Source organism: Heptranchias perlo, chromosome 8 (assembly GCF_035084215.1).
Source record: "Heptranchias perlo isolate sHepPer1 chromosome 8, sHepPer1.hap1, whole genome shotgun sequence".
Lineage (NCBI taxonomy): Eukaryota > Metazoa > Chordata > Chondrichthyes > Hexanchiformes > Hexanchidae > Heptranchias > Heptranchias perlo.
Window position 1 is genome coordinate 10,161,802 of NC_090332.1, and position 13,643 is coordinate 10,175,444.

General features: G+C 41.8%; 1 protein-coding gene across 4 annotated transcripts in view; it reads left to right on the top strand.

The window, feature by feature from the left end:
- cnsta (consortin, connexin sorting protein a) overlaps positions 1 to 13,643 on the top strand; it is an 83,506-nt gene that overhangs the window by 26,145 nt on the left and 43,718 nt on the right. For all 4 annotated transcript variants that reach the window (XM_067988631.1, XM_067988632.1, XM_067988629.1 and 1 more), the window contains 2 exons: positions 7,056 to 7,520; positions 8,907 to 9,106. In XM_067988631.1, coding sequence (XP_067844732.1) covers positions 7,121 to 7,520; positions 8,907 to 9,106 — 600 coding nt within the window. In that variant the 5' untranslated portion in view covers positions 7,056 to 7,120. The remainder of the gene's footprint in view (positions 1 to 7,055; positions 7,521 to 8,906; positions 9,107 to 13,643) is intronic.

The following is a 13,643-nucleotide window of genomic DNA, read 5'->3' on the forward strand; positions in this document are numbered from 1 at the left end:
GCTGAAACGATGGGTCTACCGGGGCAGTCCTGTTTATGGATCTTGGGAAAGATTGGGAGAAGTGAGGGGACGATCTCCAGAGGAGATGAAGTCAGTGACTGTCTCGTTATCACCTGCACATGTGTTGCTCAGTGGTACAGTCATGGTCCGGGGGAGGTAGGAGAAGGCATCAGAGAGTTGGCGTTCAGCCTCCGCAAGGTGGAAATCTTCGCCAAAAAACAACAGCACCACCTTTGTCAGTAGATTTAATGACCCTGTCAGAGTTGGACCTGAGAGAACGGAGTGCTGCAAGTTCGGAGGGCGGTACGTTTGAGTGAGGGGAGTAGAGACACAGAGTGTGATGAGAGCTAAAGGGGGATAGAATGCGAAACATGGAAAACTGGCAAAGTGGAGCAGGTTCCAGTGGCCCAGGAGTCTGATGGGAGAAAAAGGTAGGTCGACACCAAGTGTGCAGACCACCTCACCAATATACTGTTCCAATGGGGAAGGGTGAATCCCCACCTCCTAGCCCCATCCCGCTTGTTTCCCCCATGCCCAGAAACGTTGGCAAACCTATCAGACATTGTCAGTACCTACTGCCAGAGAAAAATGGGAGATATAGTTAAGGCCTCAAGTTGTTAAATTCAATATTATGGCCAGAGGGCTGCCAAGTGCTTAGTAGAAAGAAGAGATGCTGTTCCTCAAGCTTCATTGCAACAGTGTAGAAGGCCAAAGATGGAGAGGTCAGAGTGGAAGTGGGGCAGACAATTGAAGTAGGAAATGACAGGGAGATTGGAGTTGCACTTGGGGAAAGAACAAGGGTGTTTGGCAAAGCAATCACCTAATTTGTGTCTGGTCTCCACAACCGAGACAGCATGTGAGCAGTGACTACAGTATACTAAGTTGGAAGAAGTAAGTCTAAATTACTGTTTCTTCCAGAAAGAGTGTTTGGGACCCTGGACAGTGACGTGGGAGGTGGTGAATGGGCATGTGTTGCATCTCCTGTGCTTGTATGGGAAGGTGCCAGGAGAGAGAGTGCAGGTGGTAAGGGTGATGGAAGACTGAACCAAGGCTTCCATGCAAGTACAGGAGATAGGCTAGATTTCAAGGCAGAACCTTGCCTAATACTGCGGGATGATAGCCATCAGATACTCTGACCAAAGAATATCAGGGACTTCTGCTTGCATTTTTGTCATCAGGGATTAATAAAGTAGAAATAAAAACAGAAAATGCTGGAAACACTCAGTAGGTCAGGCATCATCTGTGGAGAGAGAAACTGAGTTTCAGGTCAATCACCTTTCGTCAGAACTGGCAGATGTTGAGATTAACAGCTTATAAGCAAGTATCGAGCCAGGGAAAAGGGGGAGCAGGAAAGATAGGGCCGGAGTGATTAATTGACAAAAGGGATGATGGTGAAAGGCAAAAGGGGGTGATAATGAGACAAGTAAAGAAACAAAAGACGGGTCCAGCGGAGGTGCAAATGGTTACAGCAGAACAGCAGAGGTGGAGGGAAGCATGAAAAATGTGGCAAAGAGGAGAAAGCTCCCATTGCCCCAGAATGTGGCGGTGAAAGGTAGGTAGATCCCAGGGGTGCGGACCAGCCCAAACACAAGCCCACGCCTCCTTGCTCACAGAGGCCCTGGAGTAGCCATCTTGCATTACCAGCACCTGCTGTCCGAGAAAATGGGAACAGTGGCTAAGATCTAAAGTCGTTAAACTCAATGTTAAGGCCGAAAGGCTGTAAAGTGCCTAACAGAAAGATGAAGTACTGTTCCTCGAGCTTCCATTGAGCTTCGTTGGAACAGTGTAGGAGGCCAAGGACAGAGAGGTCAGAGTTAAAGTGGCTATTAAAGAGGATTAAAGTGGCTAAAGAATTAAAGTTGTTAAAATAGACATTGGGAGCTTAGTATGTGGAACATTGGTGTGTATATGTATTGCACAATGAAAGCATGTGGGTTCATGTCAGCCGTTTGCCCACAGCTGTCCCCAGTCTTCAGCCAGGCTGTGATAGGCAGGGAAGATCAGAGGGTAAGTCACTCTGGATTGCTCTCATCTTGTGATTGATTACAAAATGGGAAATAAGAATAACAATCTAGAGAAAAGTGTAAAAATATCTTCTATTCTGTTGGAATACTAATGCACCTTATTTTAGCCTAACTAGAAAATGTTACTTGAGCAAATTGGGTTTGTTTAAAAACTGTTCTCATTCAGACATATACTTGTATTACAAGTGGCTAGATATATAGGTAAACCAAAAACAAAATACTGGAAATTTGAAGTAAAAACAGAAAATGCTGGAGAAGCTCAGCAAGTCGGGCAGCATCTGTAGAGAAAGAAACAATTAATGTTTCAGGTCAAAGACCTTTCGTCAGAACTGGAAGAAGTTAAAAGAGTTAAAGTTTTTGAGCAAGTACAGAGCCAGGGGAAGGAGGGGGAAGGGAGGGAGGGGAGGAAAGAACAGGCAAGGTCTGTGATAGGGTAGAGGGCATGAGTGATTAAATGACAAAAGATGATGATAGTGCAAGGCAAGGAAGGTGATAATGGGACAGGTTAAGAAACAAAATATTGATTAGGAGTAGCTGTAATTGGCAGCAGCAGGACCCATTACCCTTACCAGATATGTAGCTATTTTGATGGCTGCTTTTAGTTTACTGGAGTGAGGATGGTTATTGGCAAGAATGACTTGGATGTGGCTTCATGTAGTTGGTGAAAACCCCTTACCAAAACCCAGTGGCATCTATATTAATAACTTGTATTATCTGATTCATCGTCTCTGTGCAGAGGAAAAGGCAATGCTGCTATTTTTATTCCCGCTTCTTTGTCTTGGCCTTAGAACCTCACCCTGGCCATCAGGCAAACTTGAGCAACCCACAGGATGGCTTCCAAAAGAGTTGGGTCAAACATAACAATACAGATAACCTACTAATATTAGAAGATCTTTGGGTAGGGGGCCTTACATGTCTTAACCCTTGTACCCTGCAGAATAAACAGGAACTCTACTGCCTTGGACATGGTAACTATGTGAACAGTGCTCTAAGCATCATATTTCATCTTTTGGTCTAGTTTCTGGTTTTGAAGTATAATTGTTTGGAATCTGAGTTGTAATTTAACAGATATTGTGCAAAAGGTCTTCTACCGTAGGGATTCATTTTAACATCCTTGCCAGAGAACATTTGTAGGATCTATTATGCTTTTACATTTCAGAAAATTAACCTGGAAAGGTGGAAGAATATGCCTTCACATCTTATGTGAGGACAAGGTTTATTTAAAATGTTATTTCCCCCCACCCCAATTAATTTGCATGATTCAGATACCACCTCGTGGAAATGTATGCCAGTAATGTATTCAGAAGTGAACTGTGGACCTTCTAAGTGTCACTGATGCAAAGTAAGATTGGTAACTTGTCTAATGAAATAGTTTTGGAAAAAATTGCAGATTCTGACAAGTACTCAGCATTTATCTTAGAAGTTTCAGAAAATTAACTTTTTTAACCAGTGTGCAAATGTAATATGGCACCTTTGCTTTCACTGGCATTTATGAATGTACTGCTTTGGCCATCTCCCAAGTGACATAATTTTTGGGGAAAGAGGAAGGAGAGACATTCTGCAGCTCCAGAAAATTAAGAAAATGTAACTCCAAAATAATTCCTGAGCTTTTGGTGGATTACCTACAATGATTTCAACTCCAAGAAGAATCCACTGTCTCTAAATGATCATAGTCTACACATGAATGGACTCTTGGAGAATTGTAATCTAGAAGAGAGTAACTATTGAGAGAGTCCAATTCCCAGTCTGTGGTGTTAGATAATTCCAGCTGGGATGAAGCGCTACGATTGACCTTGGTGGCCATGGAGTATGAAAGGAAAAATCCGCCACGTCACCCACAATTGCTATCCAGCAACACCCCTGTATATGTGACTATCTCTTGAATGCTGTGCCAACACTTGTACATCTGCGCCTCAGCTCATACATGAAGAATCACCACTTAGGCGAAGTATTAGAGCACAATGGCAAAACTAAAGGGTAGCTGTAAAGAGTTTGACCAATTCCTTGTGGTGATGGTGCTCCCTCTTGTAATGTCAGTTAAATCACTTTCTCCCAATGAATACTGCAACTCTGTAACTTTATAGAGTAAATACATTATTTCATGTCAACTCTTAGAAAATGTTCTTTTCAGTAATAAATGTTACATACTGTAATTGGAGAGGTGCGAAGCAACTTGCTTCACTTGAAAATTCTTGAGGTTGATATGAGACACTTCTGAATGTTTATATATGCATTCCAAAATTAGATTGAGAGGGATGCTGAACTTAACACACAAATATTCCTCTGGCTGCTTTTATTTGTGAAGAATAAGTAAGTACTTGGAAGATTAAAAAAAAATACTATTTTCAAATTGCATAGTTCTGTTAAGCTAATTGGTGATATGATGGAGAATACATATACACCAGTTAATTGTGCACTAGCAAAGTTAAAGGCACTTGAAATATTGCAGTTTTGCAAACAATAATAGTTGCAAGGATTTTCAACTTAAGGATCCCTTGCACTGACGCTGTGCTGGAAAGGCTTGAAGACTAACCAAGGTAGCATGTGGACTGTTGGGGCAGAGGTTCATTTCTCCCATTCTAGGTTGTGCCTCTGGGGTAAGATACTGAGTTGAGGTGCAGCACCTCCCCACAGGGGAAGAGGGGAAATCAATTCAGAGGCCAAGTTGTTCTTAGGCTGCTTAAGCATCCTGAGTAAATCGTGTTATAAATTAGTGTTTTGGCATTCTCAGCTCAGTTACTTTAGTTCTTGGCAAATGGCATAAGCTGTGCTTGCCAACGCCTGTGAGCAATAAGTGAGTGGCCAATAAAGAATGGGGGGAGAAATTATGTTTCCATGCACTTTTAAAAAAAAAAAAAAAATTGTTTGAAATCTCAAAGAACTACATTTTTTATTTTTACCTCCAATTTTCTCCCCTCCCCATTCCCTCACTGTTTTGCAGTTCCAGGGCAACAATCACTTGCTGGAGTCTTCAAGTATCCCAGTGCCCATTGTTCATGCGTGAGCCTTGACAGTGTTTGTTGGCTGGCAGGCTATTTGGTTGTCATCACAACCAAACCTAATACCTTCACTTGGTACTCACACATTTCCAGCTGAGGTCTCAGTTTCATGATCAAGAGTAGGATCATTGTGTTTCCCCACCCTTTCCCTGAAGCAATCTGCTGTACTTGCTGAGATCAACATCCTCAGAATATACTGGAGATTGAACCTAGCCCCTTCCTGGTCTCATATATAGGCTTTACTTCTGAGTCATTGAGACAGCTATTTTTTTCTTCCTTTATTTTATTTTACTCGGGAATATTCCTGCTGATATCTTTGGGGGAACTGGCTTGGCAAGTTACTGAACCCTATAATATGAAGCAGCTGAATGTGAATAAACAGCACAAGCAGAATTGCTGCTAGATTAATAATTATTTCCACTGATGTGACAGAATTGAATTAACTAAGGCTCAATAACTTCTCCAAACCAGCCCTTCTGATATCTCTTCAGTGCTTCTGTTGCTACAAGGAAAAATAAGAAAAGTAATTAATGATGTTTTGGAACTTTTTTAAAAAGAAAGGGATGCTGATGGTGGTACTGAATCCTTAAACAGGGCCTTGGGAGAAGTTATTGAACTTGAGAATCAAGTTAACATTCACAGCTAAAATTGCTGAAGCATTGAGTAAACAATGTTGTGAACTGGTGTCCTCAGCTCGGTTTACTTCCATGCTAGTTCCCTGCACTCAGTGTGCAAACATTCAAGTTTATCATAATTCTGTAACAAATTGTTAAATTTTTATAAAAACCTTGGATATTTTGTTATTTTGTGATTATTTTGTCTTTGTTGAATTCATAATTGTAAGAGTCATAGTAGTGCCGTATGTTTGCTTAATGCTGCCACACGCCACAATGTAAAGGAAAATGAATTATGTCCACCATTCCACAAGACATACTGTCAATCCTCGCTGCCATACCCAAATTTGGTGTCAAGCAGAGGCCATGTGCATCCAACAAGGTGGAGGGAAAATCAGTGCAGTGAGTCACTCACCATTCCATTTTGAATTGCATTGTAGGTGACCAGGACTGAGATTGGAATAAAAACAGAAAATGCTGGAAAAGCTCAGCGAGTGAGGTAGCATCTGTGGCGAAGAAGTCAGAGTTAACATTTCAGGGAGGAAGCTAGTCATCTGAGTTGTTAAATGGTGTGTGGTCATTTTAGAAATTAATCAGAATAAAAGTTAAATAGGACAGTTTAGTAAATTCTGTCACTGGTGATTCTGGGGATCTTAAAAGAATTGGTACTTGAGCTAGCACTTTCAGTGTTTTAAACAATGTTTTGTTGTGAGATTTCTTGCATAGTTTTTAAACCCAAGCTCCGAATTTACAGTTCAGTCAACCAAAAAGCCAATGCTGTATCTGTATTTTCATATACAGAAACACTCCACATGTAGGAAATTGTACAAACGTCAACATAGGTTTCACCTTTTACCGTGGCTAGAATATTCAAATGCGGTTTTATGTTGCACTAAGAAAGCTAATTAAAGCTGAGGGCATCATTCCAGCAAATGACTTGTATATTGAGAAACTATAGACAATAGATTTATTAAAATGCAAGTGATAATTGAATCTGCAGTCCATTCCTACAGTGCAAGGGGTGTTACCATTACAACATTCTTTCAACACGAAACTTTCAACACAGGCACTTCTGTGCTGTAAGATTCTATGAAACTTCTGATTTTCTACAAAATCCTGTTGGTGGACTTTGGATATGAAAATGAAAACATGCTGTATATTTACCAATTAAATGCTGCTTTTGGATGACTGTTTATAAAGTGGTGGGATCCAGTATGCTTTATTAATTGAGACCCATGTGAAGTTTCAAACAGCAGCTCTTCTATGTGAGATGTGTATCAAAATGCTATGCTGCACTGTACTTAAACAGCACATTGGGATCTTGGCCATATCCTGAAAAAATTCTGTAGTTACAGCTGTGATAGGCCCTGAACTGAAATAAATAATTCCTTTATTGATTTTTTAAAAAATTTTTCCAGGCATACTTTTTTTTTAAATTGAAGAAAATTGATGGTCCCAGGCTGGACTATAGTAGAAGGTTCTCATGGATGAAGGACGATCGCTTACGATTGAACTTGATACAACAGACAAAAATGACTGTAACGAGAGTGTGGAAAAGGCCAGTGCAACCAGTCAGCTTTCGCCGTTAATTTCAGATGAAAATGAAAATCGGATTCGTGAGGCACAGATAGTGTCACCGTGTAGTAACGACACAATGGGAGGACTTGAGTGGATCAAGCAAGATTTGATCAATAACAATGAAGACGACCATGACAGAACTGCCTTTGAGATTGCACAAAATAATTGTCTGGAGGCTGTTTGTGATGATGAATCAGAGATTTCGAACAGCATTGCAAACCTGAGTCCCGAACTGCCATTGAGGAAGAAAAGAGTTAGGAATTGGGATTCAGAAATGGAAAGAAAATTAAAAAACACCTCTTCTGGTAAGTTTTCAGTTAGTACCTTTAAATCATTTGCTGCCCAAGCAAGACAAAAATTTGAGAATTAGGACTTGAAACCTGAAAGTGTGAATGTAATAAACTTGAAAAATTAATTTCGGTTGTCTATTTTTGTACGTCTTTTTCTAATAAATTTTCTTGCCCATGTTTCCTCTCTAGTCTCACCCCTCTCAAAGGTAGAGACTTTTGCAGGGGTACAGTTCCAACTTCAGCTGACACCCTTTTATCATCATGTAACCATTCATCATGTTTGCGTTCAGTACAGCAAGCCTCCATAAGTTATTGAACGGTGGGACACATCATCTTTAATTCCAGACTTGCCCGTACTTAATCACACTACCAACATGGGTCACTGAACTGCAATCTGGAGTGGAGACAATGACTCTTTTTCTCATCTTCCCATCCTCCTCTTCCACACCCCCCCCCCCCCCCCCGCCTCTTTTTCTCCCCATCACCTACCCCGCTCCTCCTCCTCTTTTCCTTCCTCCTTTTTCTCCTTCCTCCTTTTTCTCCTTCCTCCTTTTTCTCCTTCCTCCTTTTTCCCCCTCCTCCTTTTTCCCCCTCCTCCTTTTTCCCCCTCCTCCTTTTTTCCCCCTCCTCCTTTTTCCCCCTCCTCCTTTTTTCCCCCTCCTCCTTTTTCCCCCTCCTCCTTTTTCCTTCCCCCTTTTTCCCCCTCCTCCTTTTTCCTTCCCTCTTTTTTCCCCCTCCTCCTTTTAAAAATGGTACAGCCTGCCTAGTGACTCATCTGGTTAGGGTAGTTGAGTACCTTAGTTATTCAAACCAGAAGGTCCCAAGTTTGATCCATGGCCTTTGCCACATTAATTGATCTCAGCGGCAAGGTTGGGCGTTACAGTTGCTTCTGCATCCCTGGATTAGAAGATGAAATTGGCTGGAGTTCCTGCTCTTGATTTCTACTTACAGTGTGGACATGAGCTAAGTACAGGATCTGGCTCAGCTGTGATGTTCTCAGCAGTCGGATGACTTGCTGACACTCAATGTTTTTGCTCCTGGATGAAGTTTGGCTACTTGGGTGAGCTACTTGAAAATGGCTGGCCACATGGAACGATAACCCAGCAAGGAGCATAAAACCATACACTGATTACTTCAAGTGGGGGGAAAATTGTTGGAAAAGAACCAAAACCAATACAGCTAGTGTGTGGTGATTTCCCCCCCCTTATTTCCCATCTTTTAACGCAATTCACTAAAACTTTCACAGGTAAACTTGAGCTCTGGTCCCAAAGGTGAAGAGAGTGCTAATGCAATGTACCTCCCAGTTGGTTGTAATTTTTAATAGGTTCTATTTTTCTTTTGAATATTCTAAGCTTTTATGTGTATTAACTTATTTCAAGTAGACTTTTTGTGGGTTTACAGGGACCTCAGAGGAAGCCACTGAAGATTCTTCAGATGATTTTTCAAAATCACCGAGCACTGTTTTACATGAGAGAAGTTCTGAGTCTGGAGTAAATTGTCAGCAAGTTGACAGGAAAGGACTTCTTCAGTCTCTGCTCAACTGTATCCAGAGAGGAACAGAGTTAAACGATTCCAGTACTCTGCCACACCATCTCCATCAGGTACAACAGATGCAACTTGTTTTACTGTCTCGCAGGAGTGAAAGCAAGAGTGACTTTTGAATAACAATATTCTCCTCTATAAGCAAAAGAATTCGGTAGATTAGAATGTTGCAGCTTAAGTTTTCTCTTTAAAAGGAAAGGCAAGTCTAGAGGAGTAGTTTTAGTTCAAAATAATCTGTGTATTCATGAAAAATGTATGAACTTCAACAATGCAAGGCCTTTCCCCATGAGTTAGTGTTGCATACGAACATAAGAAACTGAACCCTGGCTGACTTACATTTTGCCCATTCTAGGATTTGCATTCCTTCTCAGTTACGGATCGAGTTCCTTTTTCACCCATATGTGTTGTTGCAGGTTCTGAGGGAATGGAGGACGAAGGAGGTTGGAAGGAAGGGAGGTGAAAGAGATATAGTCACAAACGTTTCCCTGACCCCTCTGCCCGTCTCAAGTTGCTTTCTCTCACTCCCATTTCAGCACCATCCGTTTTAATGAGTCATACGTTTGGTTGGGTATTCCACACACACAACTGTTAAAGTATGAAGCATACCTGGTTGACTTCCCCCAGGTTGTGGGCATTATTTTAAATAAGCAAATTCCTAGAAGTTTGGTTGCAGCAAATCTAATGTGTATCAAAAAACTGATTTTTTTTTTTATTCGTTCATGGGATGTTGGCGTCGCTGTCAAGGCCAGAATGTATTGCCCATCCCTAATTGCCCTTGAGAAGGTGGTGGTGCGCCGCCTTCTTGAACTGCTGCAGTCCGTGTGGTGAAGGTTCTCCCACAGTGCTGTTAGGTAGGGAGTTCCAGGATTTTGATCCAGTGACTATGAAGGAACGGCGATATATTTCCAAGTCGGAATGATGTGTGACTTGGAGGGGAACGTGCAGGTGGCGTTGTTCCCATGTGCCTGTACCCTTGACCTTCTAGGTGGTAGAGGTCGTGGGTTTGGGAGGTGCTGTCAAAGAAGCCTTGGCGAGTTGCTGCAGTGCATCCTGTAGATGGTACACACTGTAGCCACGGTGCACTGATGGTGAAGGGAGTGAATGTTTAGGGTGGTGGATGGGGTGCCAATCATGTGGGCTGCTTTGTCCTGGATGGTGTTGAGTTTCTTGAGTGTTGTTGGAGCTGCACTCATCCAGGCAAGTGGAGAGTATTCCATCACACTCCTGACTTATGCCTTGTAGATGGTGGAAAGGCTTTGGGGAGTCAGGAGTGAGTCACTCGCCGCAGAATACCCAGCCTCTGACCTGCTCTTGTAGCCACAGTATTTCTATTATGGCTGGTCCAGTTAAATTTCTGGTCAATAGTGACCCCCAGGATGTTGATGGTAATGCCGTTGAATGTCAAGGGGAGGTGGTTAGACTCTCTCTTTTTGGAGATGGTCATTGCCTGGCATTTGTCTGGCGTGCGTGTTACTCGCCACTTATCAGCCCAAGCCTGGATGTTGTCCAGGTCTTGCTGCATGCGGGCACGAACTGCTTCATTATCTATGGGGTTGCGAATGAACTGAAAACAGTGCGAACTCAGCGAACGTCCCCATTTCTGACCTTATGATGGAGGGAAGGTTATTGATGAAGCAGCTGAAGATGGTTGGACCTAGGATACTGCCCTGAGGAACTCCTGCAGCAATGTCATGAGGCTGAGATGATTGGCCTGCAACAACCACTACCATCTTTCCTTATATTGTCAGCTTCTCTCTGGATTATTCTTGCCTCTGAATCTGAAGATTGTATGTTCAAGCCCACTACCAAGACTGCTTAATCCAGGCTGACTCTTTAATGCATACTGAAAGAATGCTGCATTATTGGAAGTGTCATCCTTTGGATAAGATGTTGACCCGTACTGTGTCTGGCTTTTCTAGTACTTCAGGTGAAGATACAAGATCCCACAGCACTATTTGAATTAGAGCACAGAGTTTTCCCATATCCTGGTCAATACCTTTTCCTCAACCAGAAACAGTGAACTGGTCATTGAACTCACCTTTTTGCGGGACCTTGCCGCATTTGTCTACTTAAGTGACTGCACCTCAAAAATAATTCATTGATTGGGAAGGAATTTGGGATGACCCAAATAGGCTGCAATGTAAATGCAAGTTTTTTTTTCTTCTACACCAACAATCTCTCTAAACTCTGCACCTCTCTCTCTACCTTTGAGACCATCCTCAAAACCTTCCTCTTTGACCAATCTTTTTATCATCCCTCTTAATATCTCCATCTTTGGCGCAAAGCGCCTTGGGATGTTTTCTTATGTTAAAGACACTATATAAATGTAAGTTGCTGTTGTTTCTTCTATTGCAAACTGGCTTTGAAGAGCCAAAAGAACTTGAAGTAAAGCAATGAATATTTACAGTATTTTGAGTGCAACATTAGTGGGAAATTGAGTGTTCCAGTGTACAGTGGGTAGAATTCTGTTTACAACAACTTTTTTTTTAAAAATTCAAAATATACTTCATTTCATAAAATTTAAGGATACACACAGTTCAATGTAAATACACAATTACAGTTCAAACAATACAATTCAGATTGTGTACACACTCCGATCCCATCATTACAATTCAAAACACAGTATATATCTTCCAATACATTCTGCACAATATAAAGTGGGATGGCCTTACACAGTGGCCTTTCCCCATAGAGCCTTTGCATAGGCCGCACCTCGTTTCAGTGTGTCCTGCAGCACGTACTCCTGGACCTTGGGGTGTGCCAGTCAGCAACACTCAGTCGTGTACAGCTCCAACTGGAAGACCAGCAGATTTCGGGTGGACCAAAGGGCCTCCTTCACCGAGTTGATGGTCTTCCAGCAGCAGGTGATATCCATCTCGATGTGCGTCCCGGGGAATAGCCCGTAGAGCACAGCGTCCTCTGTTACTGAGCTGTTGGGGATGAACCGGGACAGATACTAACAAATCTCTCTTCACACCTTCTGCGTGAAGGGGTAGTCCATCAGAAGGTGGATGATGGTCTCGTACCCGCTGCGGCCTCGAGGGCATCCCACGGTGGCTTTGAGATTCCGTGCATGCAGGAAAGACCGCACTAGGAGATTCCTTCTCACCACCAACCAGGCTGCTTACAACAACAATAACCTGCATTGCCAATGAGGACAGTGCAGTAAACTGTTAGCAAGTTATTGGTGAGGTGGGTGCTTAGTCTCTGGACAGCCCTCTATCATTCAAGGCAACACTGAACCAGTTAGTGTATCAATTGTAGCAAAATGCAAGTTGAACAGATCTCAGCCGATCTCTGCCCAAGAGTTTTGCTGCTCTGTCATTGAATTAATGCCAACTGAGTGAGTGAGTTAACTCCTACCTGGTTGTTTTAATTTCCCCCAGAGGAAAATACTGAGCCTTTACTAAAAATTAATGAACCAACTAGGCCTGAACAAGTAACAGCAGATTGTTTTGCTCTTTTTTGGCAGTAGCACAGAAAGGATTAAATTGGCTGTTTTAGCTTGTCTCCTGGTTTTTGGCCAATTTTGACACCCATCTCTGCTATTGTTATTGTTAAACAAGAGTAGAAAGCCTCTGCTGGTTCAGCATAAAGTAAAGATGTGGATTTTTAATAGCTATAAGATGAAACCTGATCAGATCAGGTTCTGAAATGGAACCTGGATGATTGATTGAGCAGGATGAGATGAATGGCCTTTAGTGATTCCTACATATTTACAAAGGTCTTCTGCACAAATGGAGCATCTACTGACTATACTGCAAATGAGGGTATAATTAAAAACAAATTTTTTAAAAAAAAATAATTTTCATTGGAAGCATCAGAGCAGTCAGCTTTAATAATATTCAATTATGTTGAATATCCTCTTGCTCTCCTTAGTCATGGCTTACCATCAACTCAGAAGTGGCCCCAGTAGGAATGAAATATTAGTTCTAAAGCTGTTTTGGCCCCAAATATTAATTTTATAAGTGAATCAAAAACCAACCCCATTTCTTTATTATGAAAACACAAAATGACACAGCTTTGCCAAATTGACAACTGCACAGAAACAGCATTTTCACCAATTCAGTGCTGTAGCACAGGTCATAAATATGCTACCAATGACATAAATTGTCTGCACAGGCACTTGTAACAACAGTCTTCTTAACACACTTGTGAATTCTTCATTGGTGAATTACAAGTAACAATGGTGTTATACAAGAACTTAAGAACATAGGACTGAGAAAAGGTCATCCAGCCAATCTTGAGTTGGTAAGTCATGAAACAGTAGGTATAAAGATAATGTAACTACACAGAATTAAGTGCTTTCGGCTTGCCTTGAAATTCGGCACACTTAAGTGCACACCACAACACAAATTGTGTATCTGTGCATGTCAAGTAGTGTCCTGAGTTTTGGAGGAAACTGATGTATCCCATTATATATGGCCACAATAATCTGGTTAGTTTAACGCATTACTACTCAATACTTCGTATTCATATAAGCTAGGTATAAAGAGCACATCAGGGTACAAAGGTTTTGTTTACATTACCTGAATGGAGTGCTGTCTGCTTACTTTTATTTGTCATCTTGGATGATTGATTTCCGACACTACCCAC